General features: G+C 39.8%; 1 protein-coding gene across 1 annotated transcript in view; it reads right to left on the reverse strand.

Moving 5' to 3' along the window:
* The window catches only part of atp8b5a (ATPase phospholipid transporting 8B5a), a 51980-nt gene that overhangs the window by 18203 nt on the left and 15043 nt on the right, over nucleotides 1–18734 (reverse strand). The window contains exons 2-7 of the mRNA XM_030059448.1: nucleotides 16382–16477; nucleotides 15359–15417; nucleotides 8801–8914; nucleotides 6158–6256; nucleotides 2887–2948; nucleotides 620–692 (exon numbers count right to left, since the gene is read on the reverse strand). Coding sequence (XP_029915308.1) covers nucleotides 620–692; nucleotides 2887–2948; nucleotides 6158–6256; nucleotides 8801–8914; nucleotides 15359–15417; nucleotides 16382–16424 — 450 coding nt within the window. The 5' untranslated portion in view covers nucleotides 16425–16477. The remainder of the gene's footprint in view (nucleotides 1–619; nucleotides 693–2886; nucleotides 2949–6157; nucleotides 6257–8800; nucleotides 8915–15358; nucleotides 15418–16381; nucleotides 16478–18734) is intronic.

The raw sequence follows: 18734 nt of genomic DNA on the forward strand, positions 1-18734 counted from the left end.
AACTGCAGATCCTTGATTTTACTGCATAACATGTGGACCAGAGCTCCTTCAGCAACACCATCAAAGAGCCTTAACCCTAATCCTCGACTCACATCAAGTCCTGCAGAAGCTTTCCACCGTCACTCCCGCTGACTTTTGAAATGAAGTATAAAACTACCAAGTATGAGTCAAAAACCCATTCTCCTTAATAAAGGGGATTCTTACTGACTTGGTGATCAAATAAATAAAGAAATAAATAAAGCTTGCGTTGGTGAGGCAGAGAAACCCTTGGAGCTTTGAAAAAATCCCAAATGAAGAATGAGCAAATAAATTAAAACAGCAAACATAATCAATAATAGCCACCGGCACATTTTAAACATAAGCTGAAATAATAATAAGGCCATTAGCTACTTAAACTCACTAATGCGTTAACAAATATTTGCATGCCAACATGTGGTACTGACATCTTAACTCCATATCTTAAAGCACTGACTAATTATAAGAGTTTAAGTTTATGCAGCAAAGTGATCCATAATCGAATCAGAAAACGTTGTGTTCCCAAAAATGTCCCGCCTGGTATATATATATATATCTGGGTGGCAAGAGAGGAAAAAGTTTCCGTTTCAGCAGATCAACTTACAGTAACAAACTGGTTGTTTTCCAGTTTGATGATGTCTCCCACTTGGACGTCCATCCATCTCTCGCTGCGCAACCTGAGAGGAGGAGACAGACGTGGAGATGTAGTGACAAGCAGCAGAGCGCCGGGCAGGGAATTTGAAACGATCAGGAGCTGAGAAACAATGATTGTGCATATTTGAGAGACAACAGAAACTATTTAAGTGTGTACGTGTGTGTGTGCGTGTGTGTAGAGTCTTGTCAGTGCAGTATTCAGAGAAACGGTATCCTTTTCCTTTTATTTGAGGATCGTCAGGAAATAAACCGTCCTGTAAAGTCACTCTGAGGGGCTATAAATACCCCCTCAAACCAAGGTCATCCTAATAGCAGCAGCTCTGCTTTCCTGCATTTTCCTGACAGTTTCCTCTATTATCTGTCTGTGTTTCTGTCTCAGTCCAAAGCCACTGAAAGTGTGAGTTAAGCACAGGAATTCAAACTTGGCTGCAATATAAAGCTCTGACGCTCTTTGAGGTTTTACATTCATTGTCTCAGATAATTATATGGTTCAGAACTGAGCCACAGGACACAATTTTCTCCTTAGTCTGCCCATACATTAAACATTACATCTGATTGGCTGAGCTGACTACAGGCTGTTGGGCCTCACGGCTCCTAAAGCCCAACTGTGTCGCAGAAAAACGCAACAGAACAATGGTTTGCGAGGAGCAGTAACAAAAATACACTTCAAGCGGCATTTTAGGAACAAAAAACACAGGAATCTTTTTCTGTTTGTAGGATTATTGGTGGCCACATGTTCATCAAACTGTCAAGACAATTTCTTTAATTTCTCAAACGTTTTGAGAAAAGGTTTGATGTGAATAAATAGACTTACACAGTTTGGAAAAATATAATTCAAGTGTTTCTCCAAAGATGAAAAATGTATTATGTGTTAATCAAAATGTTAATATTTATATTTAATTAATATCAGCTATACAGAACAGGGCTCAAGTGGTAGCTCACCACCTGTTTCTGAGTAGATCGTCAAAAGGTTTTAAAATTATGTACCAAAAAACAAACAAACAAACAAACAAACAAACAAACAAAAAAACATTGAGTCAACACTTGGACAGCACTTTGGAGTCTTCTATACATTTTTTTCAGAGTAGTTACTAATATAGAATAAATATAGCTAACTCCCATGTAGCCTATAGAGCCACAATATGTATTCACATGAGGTGAGACGTTTCTGGGAAGTTGTGGTGGACAAATAATTAATGATTAAACATTAAGTTCTTGGCAATCTTGGATCAAATATATTCTCAAACATCCCACTAGATGTGGGTTTCAGCTCTTCAGGTGGGATAAATCCACATGGCAGTGACACCCCAGATCCAAATCAAGCGCTCCTCACATATTTTAAAACACCAGACGTCAGATTAAGAAGAAGAAAACAAGCGCTTCCTGCCATCCTGCAGCTGCTTCCTGTGACTGTCCTAGAGCGAGGGCACGATACCACTGCCCAGCAAACAACAAGGAGTTTTACCAGACTCAACAAGTTTGAGGACAGACACCACATGCATGCAAACACACACGAGATGCATGCAAACATATGGAGACAGATGCATAGCTATGAACAAAAACACACACACACACACACACACACACTGGGGCCTGGGCACAGCGGGCAGCGACAAGACACATCTGCAGATATACCACACATGCCTTTTTTTTTTTTTTTTTTTTTTTTTACATTTTATGGGCTGCACATATTTGAAAATATTTAGCTGTGGTGGGAATAGAACCCCTAATCTTGATGCATTTTGATGCCTTGCTCTAGCCATTGAGCTATGAAGGGAATTCAACCCCTAACCTGGCTATTTAGAGCTAGGCAGGAATGCTTTCTCTCTCACAGGAAGCAGCTGCTTGTTTTCTTCCTGCTGACCTCAGACCTGCTATTTCAAATATGTGAGGTGCTCTGAACTTGTGGAGGCTTATGGCGATGTAGGATTTATTCTGCCTGAGGAGCTGAAACAAAGACTCACTACTGTTTTGAGGAACCTTCTTTATAATGTGACCACAGGGGAACCCACCAACGTGCCTTGAGGAACACCGTCATAAATGGCTCATGAGGCCTGCGCCAACAAACAGCTGTTTATTAAGGGACTTTAAGGTGCTTATGAGCTCCTTTTAGATTTTAGCAAAGCCTGAGGTAGCATGTACATTATTACACATAAAATATGACCGCGTGTATGTCTTACATTCAGGGAGCATGCACACACATGCACGTGAACTTACTTTCCATCAATAAGCACTTGGACTTTGCGGTTGTTGACTTGATTGTCGCTCCGGTGGCGATTCTAGAAGGACAAGAAGAAAAAAAAATCATCAGGCTCTAATTTAGCCTCCAATTGTTTGGTCATTTTATGAATCCAACACAATAACATGCCTTGCCTTCAACCAAACACAGGCGTGCTTGTTAATCAAAATTAATATTCATATGTGTGTGTGTGTGTGTGTGTGTGTGTGTGTGTGTGTGGTGGGAGACACAGAGGAGGCATGTGACTCAGTTTTGATTTTGTTCAGTTTCTGTGTTTTCTCTTGCCCCAGGCACAGAGTTTCACCTGGGAGTTTTCTTTAAAGGCAGCATGAACCTCTGAAAACACCTGAACATCTACAGAAGCTTCACTCACGTCAATAGAGACAAATGTATGTCCGAGGGCAACATTTACTAAGCTACGATTGGCTGTTTTTTTCCTTTGAGGGGCGGGACTTAGGATCAGTTGCAACCATTACCATTAAACGCCTCTTCTGAGAAACTTAATGAACAGGCCTTAATGAATAGGCCACAGACCAAACGTGCACTGAGGCTCCAGGTACGGTGCAGTCAGACACGCCCCGAACTGCAGCACAAACAAAGACTATTGAGATCTGACGTAAAATTACATAACATTTATTTTTAAGCCACAGCAGCTCCAATAGCTTGTTCTAACTAAAAAAATATTCACTAAGATAAGCTAATAAACTGACAACTGTGTGGTCAACAACTCTGTTAGCACTCTCCCTGGGGCTCACCTGAGCTCTGAGTACCTGATTAATTGTAACACAGAAGTGGCAAAAGGGAAACGTGGGAAAAAAGGTGAGTAGACGCAGGTAAGACTCCATGTTGGACTTCCATAACAAAAATATAATAAACCCATTTGATAAACCCAAAGCACAAAGAAGTTAGAAAACTGAATATCTAACAGGGCTACTAATGATACCATTTTGACCATATTCTAACAGGATGAATTTGGTTCCTACACTTGATTTGACCACCTGTAAGCTGTGACCCCTGCAAAAGCCTTTTGGGGTGTAGTCAACTACTGCAACCACCCACAAATACAGGAGAGGAATTTTCATCTTTTTATTTATCAGTGCAATTGTCAAGATGGTACAAGCCAGATGGGACAAAGAGCCTTTTATTTAATTCATTTAACAATTATCTAGACCACATTTACTTTTGTTTTGCTGTTCTGCTGTGTATAAACCACACGGGGCATGTTAAATTTAAAAAAAGAAAAAAGAAAGTTAACTTGCTCGTCATCCTGTGATCAACCCAGACCGTGTTGTTTGGTTTGGGTTGGTGTCCAGAGTTGAGTCTCCAGCGGGCAGCTGTTGCGGTACAGCAATCATAAACACTTTCTTTGCTCTTTATTGTTTTTACCAAACATGTTATCTTTCCAGCCGCCAGTTTATCCGTCGCTAAGAAATCTCAAAGACTCATGAACAGACCTCCAGAAAACAAGCCTGTGGCAAAGGAATGAATAATTATATTTTGGTAATGATCTGGATCTGAGATGTTTTGTTATTTTTTTGCGACTTTTTCACCCCATAATCATGAAACTAACAGAGATACAGAGAGAGGCTTGATTCCAAAACCAAGAAATCAACTAAAAAATTTAGCAAGTTGAAGAATTGCTGAGCTTATCAAGTGCCTTTGAGTTTCAAATAAAACACAAATTTGCTGTTAATCATCCTAATCTGTGGTCATTTCATATGAAGTGACACTGCAGATGTAGATACGAGTCATTTTAACTCCTTTTCCATGCAGGTTAAATGCCAAAATTGCATTTCTGGAGTCTGGCTTCGCTGTACTTCAGCCTTTTCCAGCGGGAAGTAGCTGGTTGCTTGTAAAACTGGACTGTCAGCGTAGCTTCCCCAACAATGTTTGTTTTTAAGGCTCATCAACCTCAACTGTCTCCCTCCCCATACATGGTCAGTCTTGAGTCGCCATCTCGTCACTAAAAGCCAAACCGGGCGAGGCCGAACCCGGTGACCTCACCGACGAAACCAGCGTGAACCGGCGATGAGGATCGGTCCCGTATCGCCACCCCAGGCGGACAAAAACACTCTTGTTCTCCTCCTAGAGTTAATGTTTAACCCATGACATCACATTTTCCTGTAGTGGTGGTTTGGCATCAGGTATGCAGTGCCACACACACACACACACACACACACACAGAGGCACACATTTGTTTAGTCGACCTTGACAGCTGAAATTAAAAGTCATTTTCCTTTCATTGTTTAAGGAAAAACATTTTGTTCTCTCCATGTTCTCCTGAGGCAAACAGAGAAACCATGAAAGCAAAACGTCCCAGGTACTTATTTAATATAACATGGTCATTAATGACAAAAAAATCAACTTCCTAAGGAGTGTTTCCCTGTCGCTCTCTGTGGCGGAAAGGATCTTTGCCTCTTTCGTCCTTTTGCTTTACTAAAGAGAGAAAAAATGTCAGACGTGATTTTGTTCATCGCCTTCTCATTGCTTCCACCGTGTGCCAGAAACTTTGGTTCCATTTGCTCTGGAAGAACAGCACCGTCTTCCTGTCTTGTGCAGGAAAGCAGCCCGGCAGATTTCAAGCACACGCAATAAATATAAAATGCAGAAATTATACTTTAACCTGAAAAAAAAAAATCACCGTAATGTGTTCCCACCTGCACTATTCCTTCCTCACAAACCTCTTCATCTCGTCTCTATTTTACAATGTGCCTCCTTTTCATTGCACTTACTTTAATTATTGCCACTTTATTATCATTATTTTATAATACATTATTTTATTTTCATTTATAAATGAGCTATTCGGCTGACAGTTACAGCTCATCATGAATATTATGTTTGTTTGTTTTTTTTGTTTTTTTAAATCCAACCCTTCAGTCCAGTTTGTGATCCTTTTTATTTGGTTTGACATTTATTTACCCATTCATTTGCTTATTGACTTATTGATTATCATTATTACCATCTTCTTCTTCTTCTTCTTCTAATATGTATATATGCATGTGTGTATGTGTGTATGTATAGATAGATATCTATGTGTATAATAGTGGTGTGTCTAATACGGGGTGGGATAAATCTGAAGTTTTTTTTTGTTATTTGTGTGTGTTTTTTATTTTTATCGTGTGTTTTGTAGTTGTACTGACTTTGCCATGTCTGCAAAAAGCTTCACAAAACAGGGGAAATATTACTGTAATACGGCAATAAATCAGTGACGTTGAAAAGTTACACCTGTGTCTTTCAGAGCGTACTTACGATGTCGTCGGTGGCGTCCTTGGCGGCGGTGACCGTCAGCACGAGGACCAGAGGAACGACAGTGGTGAACCAGGACAGAGAGGAGATCTGTGGGATCACCTGTAGACACACACACACACACACACACACACACACACACACACACACAGAAATGTTTTAGGGTTAGGTCTACTCTTGCACATTAAGGTTGTAAACCATGAAAGGAGGAAACACAGACGCATGTGGGTGAGAAAATGAAACCTCAGGGGGCTTCAAAAACATCTCACTCCACACAGAAAAATCAAAATGCCAAATGGAGACAAATATAATTTGGGTAACACATACTGTATGAAACGACAAAAAAAAAACCCAAAAAACCCCACAAGAATGGTTCACAAATTACACAACACTCAACTGACAAGTACGGGTTATAAAAAAATATTTTAAACTGTTACTGATCCGATGCGGTAAAGAGAGACAGAGTGGGTGGGTGACAATGTGTGTTGAGGTGTGTGTGTGTGCGTGTGTGTGTGTGTGTGTGATGCATACATTATTCTCTTTATGCTCAACTTCCACCTCAAGACAGACTTGCAGTGAATAACAAAGCACTGACACTGTGCAACACTTGTACTAATACATTTATCAGCGGTGCAGTGATGATGCAGGATGAATTATCACCTGGTAATTAATTTTCAGTGCTTAATTCGACCACGCTGAGGATAAAGTCGTGATCAAAACACGTCTGTTTTGAGTACTGGCAATCCAGGAGAGACGACGGCTCAATAGTTGTGCAATTTTGTAATAAAGGAACTGCTCCCTCTTCAGATTTTGAAACTGCAGCCGTTAAACTGTGATCGTGTGTGGACACCACCTGCAAACTGGCTGTCCCAATATTAAATATGTTTCAGTATGATATCGATGCTTAAACCAGCATGCCATAAGTTCTTTTTCGGGGGGGTCAAAATGATAATCTGCATTAGGGTTCATTCCTTTGGAGCATTCCATTCATTTTCATCACTGGCACATTACACACTCAGTGGCCACTTTATCAGCTCCACCTGTACAATCTAATCTAATCCAATCCAACTGTTGTGCCATAAAGTTTCCTTTCCTGCTGCCTATAATGCTCAGCTTTTCTTGTTGTCACAGTAACAGAGGTGTTCATTCACTTCTATGTTTGGCATTGAGCTCATAGTTAGTGCTGCTGTTGAGGTGTTTCCAATATTTTGTCCCCCTTCATGTATATAAATAGGGGAGGACAAAAAAATAGAAACACCTCTCAATATAATGTCATCCAGCACAAGACCTCTGCAAACTACAACCTCAATAATAAATACAGAATTAAGTTGACACATTCTCCACAATGTCAACACAAACTGAACATGATAAACTTTGTTAAAAGGTAGAATTTATGGCAGAGCTGCTGACCTGAACTGCATTAGACTGTAAAGGTGGAGCTGATGAAGTGGAGACTGAAGTACTGCATCTTTACTTGAGTATTTCCATTTACTGAGACCTTCTCCTTTTCCTGCACTACATTTCAGATTGAAATCTTGTTGTTTTTTCTCCTTCACTACATTTATCTGACAGCTGGAGTTTACTAGTGACTCTGCAGAAGAAGCTTTTCCATGCAAAACATCAGATGTGCCACATTGTTTGAGTGGAAACCAGCCAACAGGATGTGGAGCAGTCAGAGCTGCAATATTGAAATACTTCTTGCAGGTTCTTGCAGCCTTCACAGTGACTTTTAATTTTCACATTGAACTGCATCTCACTGAGAATACTTTGATTTTTCCATTTTGCATTGATACCTGTCTTTCCTGTTGTGCACCACTTCCTGCGCGACAAAGTAAAGAAGGTTTTCATGAGCTGACGGTGTGTTTCTGCGCTTTTCCACTTTAAAACTGCTTTCATATGTCAGTTGTTATCAGCACAGCAATTTGCATGTGTATGTGTGTGTGTGTGTCTGACCTATACGGTGCAGCGTGACTGATGCGCGCACGATGAGGCAATTTCCTGTGGTGGATATTGCACTTCCTTAATCTCGCAGCACTTCATTTGGCCATTTCCTGTTTGGTTAACGCGCGTCTTCGCTGTGAGAGAGCCGCCGGTAGCTGTGGAGCCGTGAGTGACCCCTGATCCCGTTTTGCATTTAGTTTCCCATCTCTGACTCTTCAGTTACCCTTCATAAGCTGTGTGTGTATGTGTGTGTGTGTGTGTGTCTGGGTTTATAGTGTCTCAATTTAGGAAAAAATAAACTTTTCAAAATATTCCCAAACCATTTTCATGCTCGCTTAAAGCTGAAAAATTTCCGTCAGTGAACCACTTGTTGCTTTGAATATTAAAAATGTGCCCCCAGAAATGTCATACAAATTTTCCATTTTGACTTCATGGATTCTTATTGGTCTGTTAGAAAATTGCTGAGTGCATTTCTTTACTTTTGTATTTGCATAAGGGCACTATTGCACCTAAGAAAAATAACAGCGTGACCAATGCTAGTCAGTTCTTCAAAGATCCTCCTCCAGTTTGCTCATGGAGGCGTTTTGCTCTGACCTTCAGAAAATCTGCTTTTTTCACTTCAAACCGGCTGACAGACACATGAACTACTTCCCTCTCTCTCTCTCTCTCTCTCTCTCTCTCTCTCTCTCCCTCTCTCTCTCTCACCTGCAGGACCAGCAGGAACAGGAAGTAGGCATTAGCGATCCTCTGGAACTGCTCAAACAGGTTGAGAGGTAGGAAGGTGAAGAGGTTGTACTTGGAGGTCTTGATGGCGTTGGTCTGCAGGAGGAATGAAAGGAGGAGCAACAGATGAGAGATAAATCATTGGAAAAGTCAATCTTAAAAAACTCAAAAGGGCCTCAAGGAACCTAACATGGCTTCCTCATCTTGAAATCCTAAATGGAACCTGAAAGTTTCCTGAAAAAACTCCTTTGTAAAACGGACACACACTCTCTAACATACAAACCCTGACTGGAAAAATTTGTTCCGTAAGAAACCCAAAAGTTGTCTGTTGGCCTCCTTGGATTTAAAAAGGCCATCCTCAGATCAACTTCTCAGTTTCGAGAGTGTGAGATCACCGCGAGCGCTGAGTCAGCGTTGCTTTTTAAAGGTGAAGCCGAGGCCGTGTGGCAGTCTCAGCCGCCCCGAGAGGACAAGCAAAAACACAAACACACACAAAAAAGGAAAAAGAATTCTCAATCACCGTATTTCTCAAGACAAAAACACACACCACCATCATGTGGAGATTCATTTTGTTCTGGGCTAAATGTCGTAGTCATGCCATGGCATTATTTAAAGTTAATTTTTCTCTGTTTAAGTCACATTTGTTGGACTTTCGCCATGCCGTGTGCCATCATTTTGTCACTACTGTACGTTCTGTTTCCATACCATTTGATCACAGTCTGGAGTGAATAAATTAATTAAAATGAAGATAAATCTGATCGTGCTCAAGTTATATAAAAAAAAAATGGCACCGAGAGAGTAGAGGAACAGAGGAAGTTCGTCAACAGAATATATCATCCTATCATCCAGATTTTTTAGTTTTACTGCCTCCCTGATAAAGAATATAATTTATGCACGGTGCTATGATCAATATTCGCTTGTTATCTCTCCTCCGTCAACATGGAGGTGTGTCCATTGTGATCAAAAGCTGCTCTCCAAACTCCAATATATCATTTTGCAAATATATTGGGTCAATATTGGCTTTCCCCTCTACATATATCATGAGATATTGGACAATCAGTGTAAGCAAAGTCAATGTGGTGGAGGCTCTGACCTCAACCTGCTCCATTCTCAGACAGCAACTGCATGTCAACATGCAAATAATTGCTCGATAATTGTTTTTTTTTTTTTTATTAATTGTCAGTGTAAAGATTGTCCTCTATATCCGGGCCTCCCATGTGGAATAGATGCACTACCTGCCTTAAAATAATTTCATGACTCTGAGTCTCAGTGTCCCATGACGGCCCACATGCTCTTTCTGACAAGAATGAAATCCCGCGGGAATCACTGAATGCTTGTTTTTGGCATTAAAACGATCACATTCATGGACGTGTTGCCACAAAATGTCAGCCTCAATGCAAAAAAGATGAGTATCAGTATCACAAATTCTTGTTTAGTGAATCTTACTTCATTTTCTGATAATGTTGTTTACGATTGTGGATTCAGGTCTTATTTCTAAACCAAATTCCTGTGAGCAAACTGACCGCAGAGCAAACAGCAAACGCCAGCGGAAAAAAAAAAAAAAAAAAGTTTGATAGCGACACTGTGAAGTCTTTGTGTTGTACGCATCAGTACCTGAACAAATAAAACTTCATTGGCCTCATTTATGGAAATGTGGGCCCGTGCGTCTGGTGGTGATAACAAGAAAAGGGTTGTTGGGTGTAATCACATTCACTCTCTAAGCAAATATTTGCCCACGTCTGTGACCCCTTGGACATTCAAATGGGACCGGGTGACATTTTCTTTCCTGTCCGTGGGCGTTTTGGGTGAAGCGGACGGACGAACAGATGACAGACGTGCGAGGGCCGCGTTGTTTGAGGCTGATGTGAGCACAGCTGACGTTACAGAGATAAGATAAGATAAGGTTAACCGTAAGTCACAATGTGAGGGCGGAGGAGGCCGTTCTTCAACCAGAGCTGCGTGCTAAACATCCACTTGACTGATGTGTCATTGAGCGACTCAATCCCACCCTCTGACCTCTGACCTCTTACCTCCCTGTGGGGGAACAAGCAAACTTCTCCATTACAGCATCACAACAAATATGCCTGCCACCTTATGGAATATAAATGATGACTAATGATTAATTTCGTTTATATAAAAGCTGCGTACACTGCGGGCAAGTATTTTTTTTTTTTAATTTATCTTTTATTTAACCAGGCCGCCGTCGTCACCTTGAGAATAAATCTCTTTTCCAGGTGAGCCTTTGTGTCCTGCTGCCTAAAAGCATAAATAACAAAGCAGACCTTAAAAAGGAAAACTCCAATGTTTTGGGGAAAAATTACCCTTTTTCTGATTTACTCAGAGTGAGACAAGATGTTCGACACCATTTTCACCTCTGTACATCCGGTGGTTCAGTTCCGGTGGGTGGCATTTTGTGTTAGCTTAGCATAAAGACTTGAAATCTATGGGAGTCATTAGCCTAGCTCCAATCAGTGAAAAAATAAAAATACAGCAGCTCTGAAGCTGTCTTATTTACACAGTGTGTCATGTGGATTTGAAATAAATGTCTTTTTTTTTTTTTTAATGGAAGTCGTTCAATAGTGGAAGTGAAACTGCTGACATATTGGTATTGGTGGAAACAGATTAACTTTCTCAGAAGAACCCTGGTGGTAATAAATATAGTAAATATACAGTATCACACAGAATAACATACTATATACTAATGTAATGAGGTAAGAGTATACTGGTACTGTGAAAACAGTCCAATATAATAAATTATTGGTCATTTTCCTTGGCTTACAGGTTTACTTCATTTAATAATGTGCACAATAATGCTGTGTTGGTACTTAATAATAAAAAGGCACATTAGGTTAGATTAGCACATTGTCTGAGTTAATTAGAAAATTAAGTTATTCCCCTCCATGAGCGTTAGGGTCAGGGTTCATATGTGCTGCCAGTGTCTTTGGGTTCACAAAAACATGATGTTAGAGAAGTGAGCCTGTGACCAGGAAGCTGCCAGATGGATTCTGGGTGGGGGAAGTGAATACAACACATTCATCTCTTACTCAACAATCACCACTTTAGTGTCTTGACCTTGAGCAAGGCATTTAACCTCTAATGGCTGCTCCGAGGCCAACAGCAGAAGTGTGTCCAAGTATGAATGCCGCACTGAAGAGGGTTTGGAGGAGAAGGGCTTTGCTGAAAACGATCATATACTGTGAGTATTCTCCGGGTAAATAAAAGCTAAAACCTCTTCTCTCTGGATGTGAGTAACTCCTCTAAAAAACAAGGGTTCCTGTAGGATCCAAAGGGAACCCACTGGCAGCTGATAATGTTGCTAAAGAGTCACATTGCAGACACCTAAGTGTTAAAAATTTGAAGGTCCAGGTTTGTTGATTCCTTCGTGAAAGGCTCTCATGAACCCTCAGGGACTCCCCTATGGTCGCAACCCTCTGGAAACCTGGAGCACCTTTTCTATTTTCAGAGTGTAATCAAGTGGGAAGCATTAAGTCTGTGCCAGGTGCATCTTATCAGGAGGCTGAACGCTCCAGCCAGCTGGACCGAGACTCTCCTGTCATCTTATCGCTGGATCTCCTCAACGACAACACCGCCCACCGAGTCACGTTTGCATTCTGGCTGTATTTGTGTAAACACACAAAGAGGGGGAAATGAGTGTTAACACCATTTTTGGTATTTTCCTCCATTTTTTTATATTTTTTTTTTGTCCGCTTACAGATGTAGCCATTGTAGAAGTTGCACTTTTTATTGCATGTCTGCTGGAAAATACCACGGCATTTAACGGCTCTATCCTCAAGAGCAACCACTTGCAGGAAAAAAAAACGCATAAATCACATTTTCCTCATTTCTCAGCTGTTGGAAGTTACAAGCAATGAGCCGGGAACACGCTGGTGGAGATGCAGGGAGGAATTTTATGTCTAACCTTTCAGGACTGCAGGGCTAATACAGGATGGATGCAAAAGGAATGAGGGTTTCTACAGCAGCTGCAAGAGCAAACTATCAGCCATCAACATTTTATGCTCATATAAATGTCTTTTTTATAAAGCATGCAAGCGCTATCATGAAATCCCTCTAAAGCCGCTGCCAAGAGATTATACGGCAATAAACTCTTTACTCGGCGACTTCTAAATAACTGTGGAGATAACACAGTGTATTCTTTAGTTTGCATGGTCACAGTAAAAGTAAAAGTTCCCCCTCATGCATCTGCTTTGCATGAATACTGCAGATAACAGACCCTGAAAGCCTCACTGTGCATTCATGTGGATGTAGGATGAATGGGAAATAACACAATATGGAAGTGATGAAGCATCTGATTTACATTTAGATGCTGATTTGTTACAAAAAAAAAAATCAACATGGTGTGGTGTTAACACAACACACACATTTTAAAAAATATATATATTTTAGTCGCGTAATTTTCCTGTATGTGTCAGTAGATATATGGAGATAAAGTTGTGCTGGGCAAGAGTTCAAAATTATTGTTTATCGTCTTTAAGCATAAATATGATTTGGTGATTTGGGGATATTGTGACACATAACTCTGCTGTCTAAACTTTGGATAAGAAAACACATTATTTTTTATTTCAACTAAGATTTTAAAGAATATTATTTGACATCACACCTAACAGGCTTATCCCCCAAAGTCATTAAAAGTCCACAAAAGTTTCTTTGGGGTATATTTGGATAACTGTCCAGGCACTTCAGGGGGTTCTGCTCGTGCATTTTCGATTAATTTTTCCTAGATTTAAGTAACTGAGCACATTTAGGTATTTTTAGGTAACTGATCCCCTTTAGGTATTTGGGTACGACATTTGGGCAACTGTACTTTTTGGTCACTGAGTTCTCTGGGGTTCTGCACAGGGTGGGTGACCAGTAGGACCACACCCAGTATCATCATATTGTGATATACTATGACATACAGTGATATTGTTATATATATATTGTGACATATAATGGATATTGGGGTATACATTGTGATATATAGTGATGCTGTGGTATACATTGTGCTATATATTGGATATTAGGGGTATATATTGTGATTAAATATATATTGGACATTGGGATATATATTGTGATATATATTGGGCATTAGGGATATATATTGTGATTATATATTGGATAATGGGGGTATGTATTGTGATATATTTATATTGGATGTTGGGGTATATATTGAGATATATAGTGATACTATAATTTATACTGTGATGAATATTGCATATTGGGGTATATATTGTGATATATAGTGATACTGTGATATATTGTGAGATATATCAGATGTTGGGGGCATATATTGTGATACATAGTGATATTATGATATATATGGGTGTTTATATTGTAATATAAAGTCATATTGAGATATATTTTGTAATATATTTTAGATGCTGTGGTATATGTTGTGATAGATAGTGTTATCCTGATATATTTTGATATATTTTGGATATTCGGATATTTTGAGACCTATAGAGATGTTGTGATAAATATTGGATAATGGGATATACTATATATTGTGACATAGAGATACTGTGATATATATTTTGATATGTATTGGATACTGGGGGTATATATTGTGATATGTAGTGATACTCAATAGTGTCATATATTAATACAGGAAAAAAAATCCCTACGGTAATTTGATGATTTCAACCATGCTGTTTGTGCTGTTCAGGAAAAATAAAGTCATGCAAGCCATCAGCTGATTGGCTGGCAGCCGCTCCACCCAAACAGCCGATCAGCTGATCAGGAACAGCGCACAATTACAATCAGCAGTCTCAGTTAATGAGGCGTCGGCGAGGAGGTGGGAGCTCACTCTCTATCATTCTTGACTCTGCAGCTGGTGATGGAAAAGTCCCAGCTGCTCCCAGACGTCCTGAGCTGTTATCTTTGACATCACATCTGCGCTTTGGGTGGCTTTCACATTACTGACAGATACACTGTGCTTTCGCTCTGCTTTGGTCTCTGCTTTTCTGAACAGAGCTCCCTGCACACTGTTTGGATTCATGTGGACTGACGTCACGAGCAGAGCCTCTTCTCCCGAAATAAAACATCATTTTGGTGCAATAACTTTGCTCCAAACTGCACGGATCTAAGTGTTTCTGACCAAACACCAACAACAACAAAGAGCACAGCCGGGGAGAATAACCCGAGCCTGGCAGCGGCCTTGACTCTTTAACATTGGCTGACATCCAGTCTCCTGATAACAGCCATACACACACACACACACACACACACACACAGTAAGACACACCCCGAGGGAGTGCTTTATACTGTGTACCTCTGTACTGGCACAACCACTGGGGGAAAACCAAAGCAGGAAACTAGCTGTTTTGTCCCCGAGCCACAGGGGCCTGTCCATCCCCAAATCCAATTTGAGAATTTTTAGATACAGCATGACAAAAAAAAAAAAAAAAAAAAAAAAAGTTTCCCAGGGAGAGCGGATGACTTGGCAGAATACCAGCCATGGACAAATTTGACCAGTTTTTTGCTGGTGGTAACATGATATTCCACTCTAGGAACACACACACACACACACACATTTATACTTACTGCATATTTGAAGGAGAGGTTGTATTCTCGGTCGTTGGCACGGAGTTTCCGCTCCAGCTCTGATTGGTAAACAGAGAAATTGATAATTAAATGTACAATTTATTGAACTGGCATGACTCGTCTGATACTAACAAAGCCATAAATAGTCTCATACACTCAAAATGTGTGTTTCTTTAAATCAAAGTGTCTTGTAAACAAAGTTTCTCTATAATATCTTCTAAAAGTGAGGGTCACAAAGGGCTTCACAAGTTAATTTAAACAATAAAACTGCTAAAAGTAACACAAGCAGCGAAGATATCAAGTAACATAAAACCATTAAAGCACGCAATTGAATGTCATCCACATTGGGAGTTGAACCATCAACCCTGACCGTGTTAGTGCCTTGCTCTGCCCACATGTTCAGCACTGAATCTTTGCCCTCAGTGGATGAAGTCAAAGCATTTTTCTATATTATTTTGATGAATAACTAAATATCTGGTCATTTTTGGAGGGACCTGCTCTTTTTGTGTGAATCGTTTTTAGTAGTCGACATCTCAAATTCACAAGTTTTCCATGTAAAACACACCGTAAAATAGAAACAGCAAAAGATAAACGCATATTTTTGAGAAATCTGGTGGCTTTATCTACATGTTATTCTCTCTTTTGAGGTAATGTTTTTATCTTTAAGTTCAAAATGTTGCCTCAAAAAGAGAATAAAGGTATTTATTGTGAGTTTGACAGTGTGCACATCTCATTCCTTTGTACTCTGTATTGATTTCTTTTTGTCTTGCCCCTGAATAATTTACCACACTTGCTCCCTTTTCCTAATATCTACATGTTAAGATGAAAAAAATGTTGAGAAGAATATGTTATTTTGAGAAAACGGCTACTAAATTTTCTCAATTAATGGTATGCTTGGTGTACTTCACTATTCCTCATTGTGAAGATGTGATGAATGTGTATGTGATGAAGCTGCAGCAGTTACAGAAGAAAAAATCAAACAGTAATCGCAAAACTGGTCGAGTGCAGCTCCAGTTTCCTCACCTATCTCTTTCTTCCTGGCACAGTCCAGGCCGAAGAACGACATCTTCTCTTCCTCTTCCTCTTCTTGTCTCTCTGCTATCTGTCCATCATATCGCTCTGTGAAGAGAAACACAGGAGGCTCTTAAAAAAAAGGACACACATCAGGCTGTTTAAGTGAAACTAAACACTGGCTTTCCCCGGGACTCGGAGTATTTAAACACACCGATTAAACCGAGGAGGAGGGAGAGCTGCCATGAAATCATTTTCCATGAAGTGAACTATGAGGCAACTCACTGCCTCTTCATATAGCTTTTAATAACAAGACGGAGAGCGCAGCTTTTTCACTCGCTCAAAGACTTCAGCACACATTTTGATCACGTCTGTTTTATTTTCCAGTATACTGCTAAACCACAAAAACATCACTAAAGACATTAAAATGTACAGAAATAAATAAACAACACATAGTGCCATGGAATATTAAAAAAAAAAAAAAGAAAAAAGTTAAATTCTAATAATAACAATAATAACAATAAAAGAGATCTTAAAGACTGATGGGGCTTTGAAAGCACTTGTGACAGAGCAAAAGAGGCGCAAACCTCAGGGAGGCAGGGATACGTTTACTTTAAAAGGTCAAGGTCATCTGTACTTTGAGCAGTGTGTGTGTGTGTGTGCGCGCGTATGTGTGTGTGTGTGTGTGTGTGAAAGAGACTGTGTGAACATGCTGTGCAAAAAGCCACGAAAAAAAGGTGTGAAGAAGAAAGAGGAAGGGAGAATCTCAACTCTGTTTTCACAGTCCACTTTGAAGCTCTGTGTGTGTGTGTGTGTGTGTGTGTGTTTATGTTTGCCCTGCACCATGTGTATGCATTTATGTGTGTGTGTGTGTGTGTGTGTGTGTGTGTGGGAGTCCGACATTCACTTCCTCTCCCAGTCCAGCAGCTCTTACTCCAGGTTTGCATCACCCTCAGGCCTCTTAATGTTTTTCCCATGTAGGGAAGAGTGAGTCAGCGCGAGGCCTCCCTCCAGACCGGAGCCCCGTCCCGACACCCAGGACCCGCCGGCCGGGAAACAAACCACCGAGCAGGAGCCTCGCCGGGCCCCGGGTCTGCCTAAAAAACATCCAGTTACCACAAAACACCGACCTGATGCTTTTTCACTCACAGCGAGCAACAAAAACAGTTAAAATGCCCTGATTACTGTTGGGAGAAATGGGGACGGAGGGAGGGGGAAATATTCAGAGAAAAAATACACAAATATATGAGAAAAAAACTCGAAACGTTTGAGATTATAAAGTCATGATTGTTCTTATCTGTCTTATGCTCTTGTAAAGGAGCCACGTGTCGACTGTCTCTGTGTCTCTGATGAGAGTATTGTGATTCTGGGCTCAACCTTTTTTTTTTTTTTTTTTTTTTAAATAAATTTTGCGACTTTAATCTCTGAATTTCTGGTTTCTTTCTCACAAATTTGTGACTTTATGTAATCCCAGAATTTTTGAGTTTTTTTTCCCATAAATTTGTGCATTTTTTTCTCATAAATTTATCACTTTTATCTTGAAAATTCTGAGGTTTTTTCCCGTCTCCATATTTTTTTTTTCTCCCTGCAGAGGCTCTGATATGCTGTCGTACTTTTCCACCGATTTGATTAAAGGTGGTTAAAATGACAACATGAGAGCCGTTACACTCAACAGACAAAAAAAAAAGAAAAGAAAAAAGAAAAAAGTGTAATGAATATCTAATTTATCAGTGACTTGGACTCGACCAGCATATGACATTTATTCCACCTCTTTTTCCTCAGTTGACACACACAACACTGCTTGTATTTTTCAAACTAAAAGTCCTATAACGTGTCAGTGGACAGAATCCATTCATTCCCTATGAGGCTTTTATTGTGACACATTTTCAGTAAAGTGTTCGGTATTTAATGTGTAGCTACTGCCTTTTTTTTTTTTTTTTTTTTTTTACCGTGTTACTACAAAGACTGAAACTACAGTAGCCGAGAACCGCCATCGCTGCAAATAAAAAACAATGCAAATATAAAAGAAAAACGCTGCGTTGCAAATAAAAATAAGCAATGATCGCTGCAAATATAGCGTTTTTTTTTTTATTTGCAGCGTTTTTTTTATTTGCAGCGATCGTTGCTTTTTTATTTGCAACACAGCGTTTTTCTTTTTTATTTGCAGGTTTTTTTTTATTTGCAGCGTTTTTTTATTTGCAGCGGTTTTTTTTTTGCATCGTTTTTTTTTATTTGCAGCGTTTTTTTTATTTGCAGCGATCGTTGCTTTTTTATTTGCAACACAGCGTTTTTCTTTTTTATTTGCAGGTTTTTTTTATTTGCAGCGTTTTTTTTATTTGCAGCGTTTTTTTTTTGCATCGTTTTT

The sequence above is a fragment of the Myripristis murdjan genome, chromosome 9 (genome assembly GCF_902150065.1).
Source record: "Myripristis murdjan chromosome 9, fMyrMur1.1, whole genome shotgun sequence".
Lineage (NCBI taxonomy): Eukaryota > Metazoa > Chordata > Actinopteri > Holocentriformes > Holocentridae > Myripristis > Myripristis murdjan.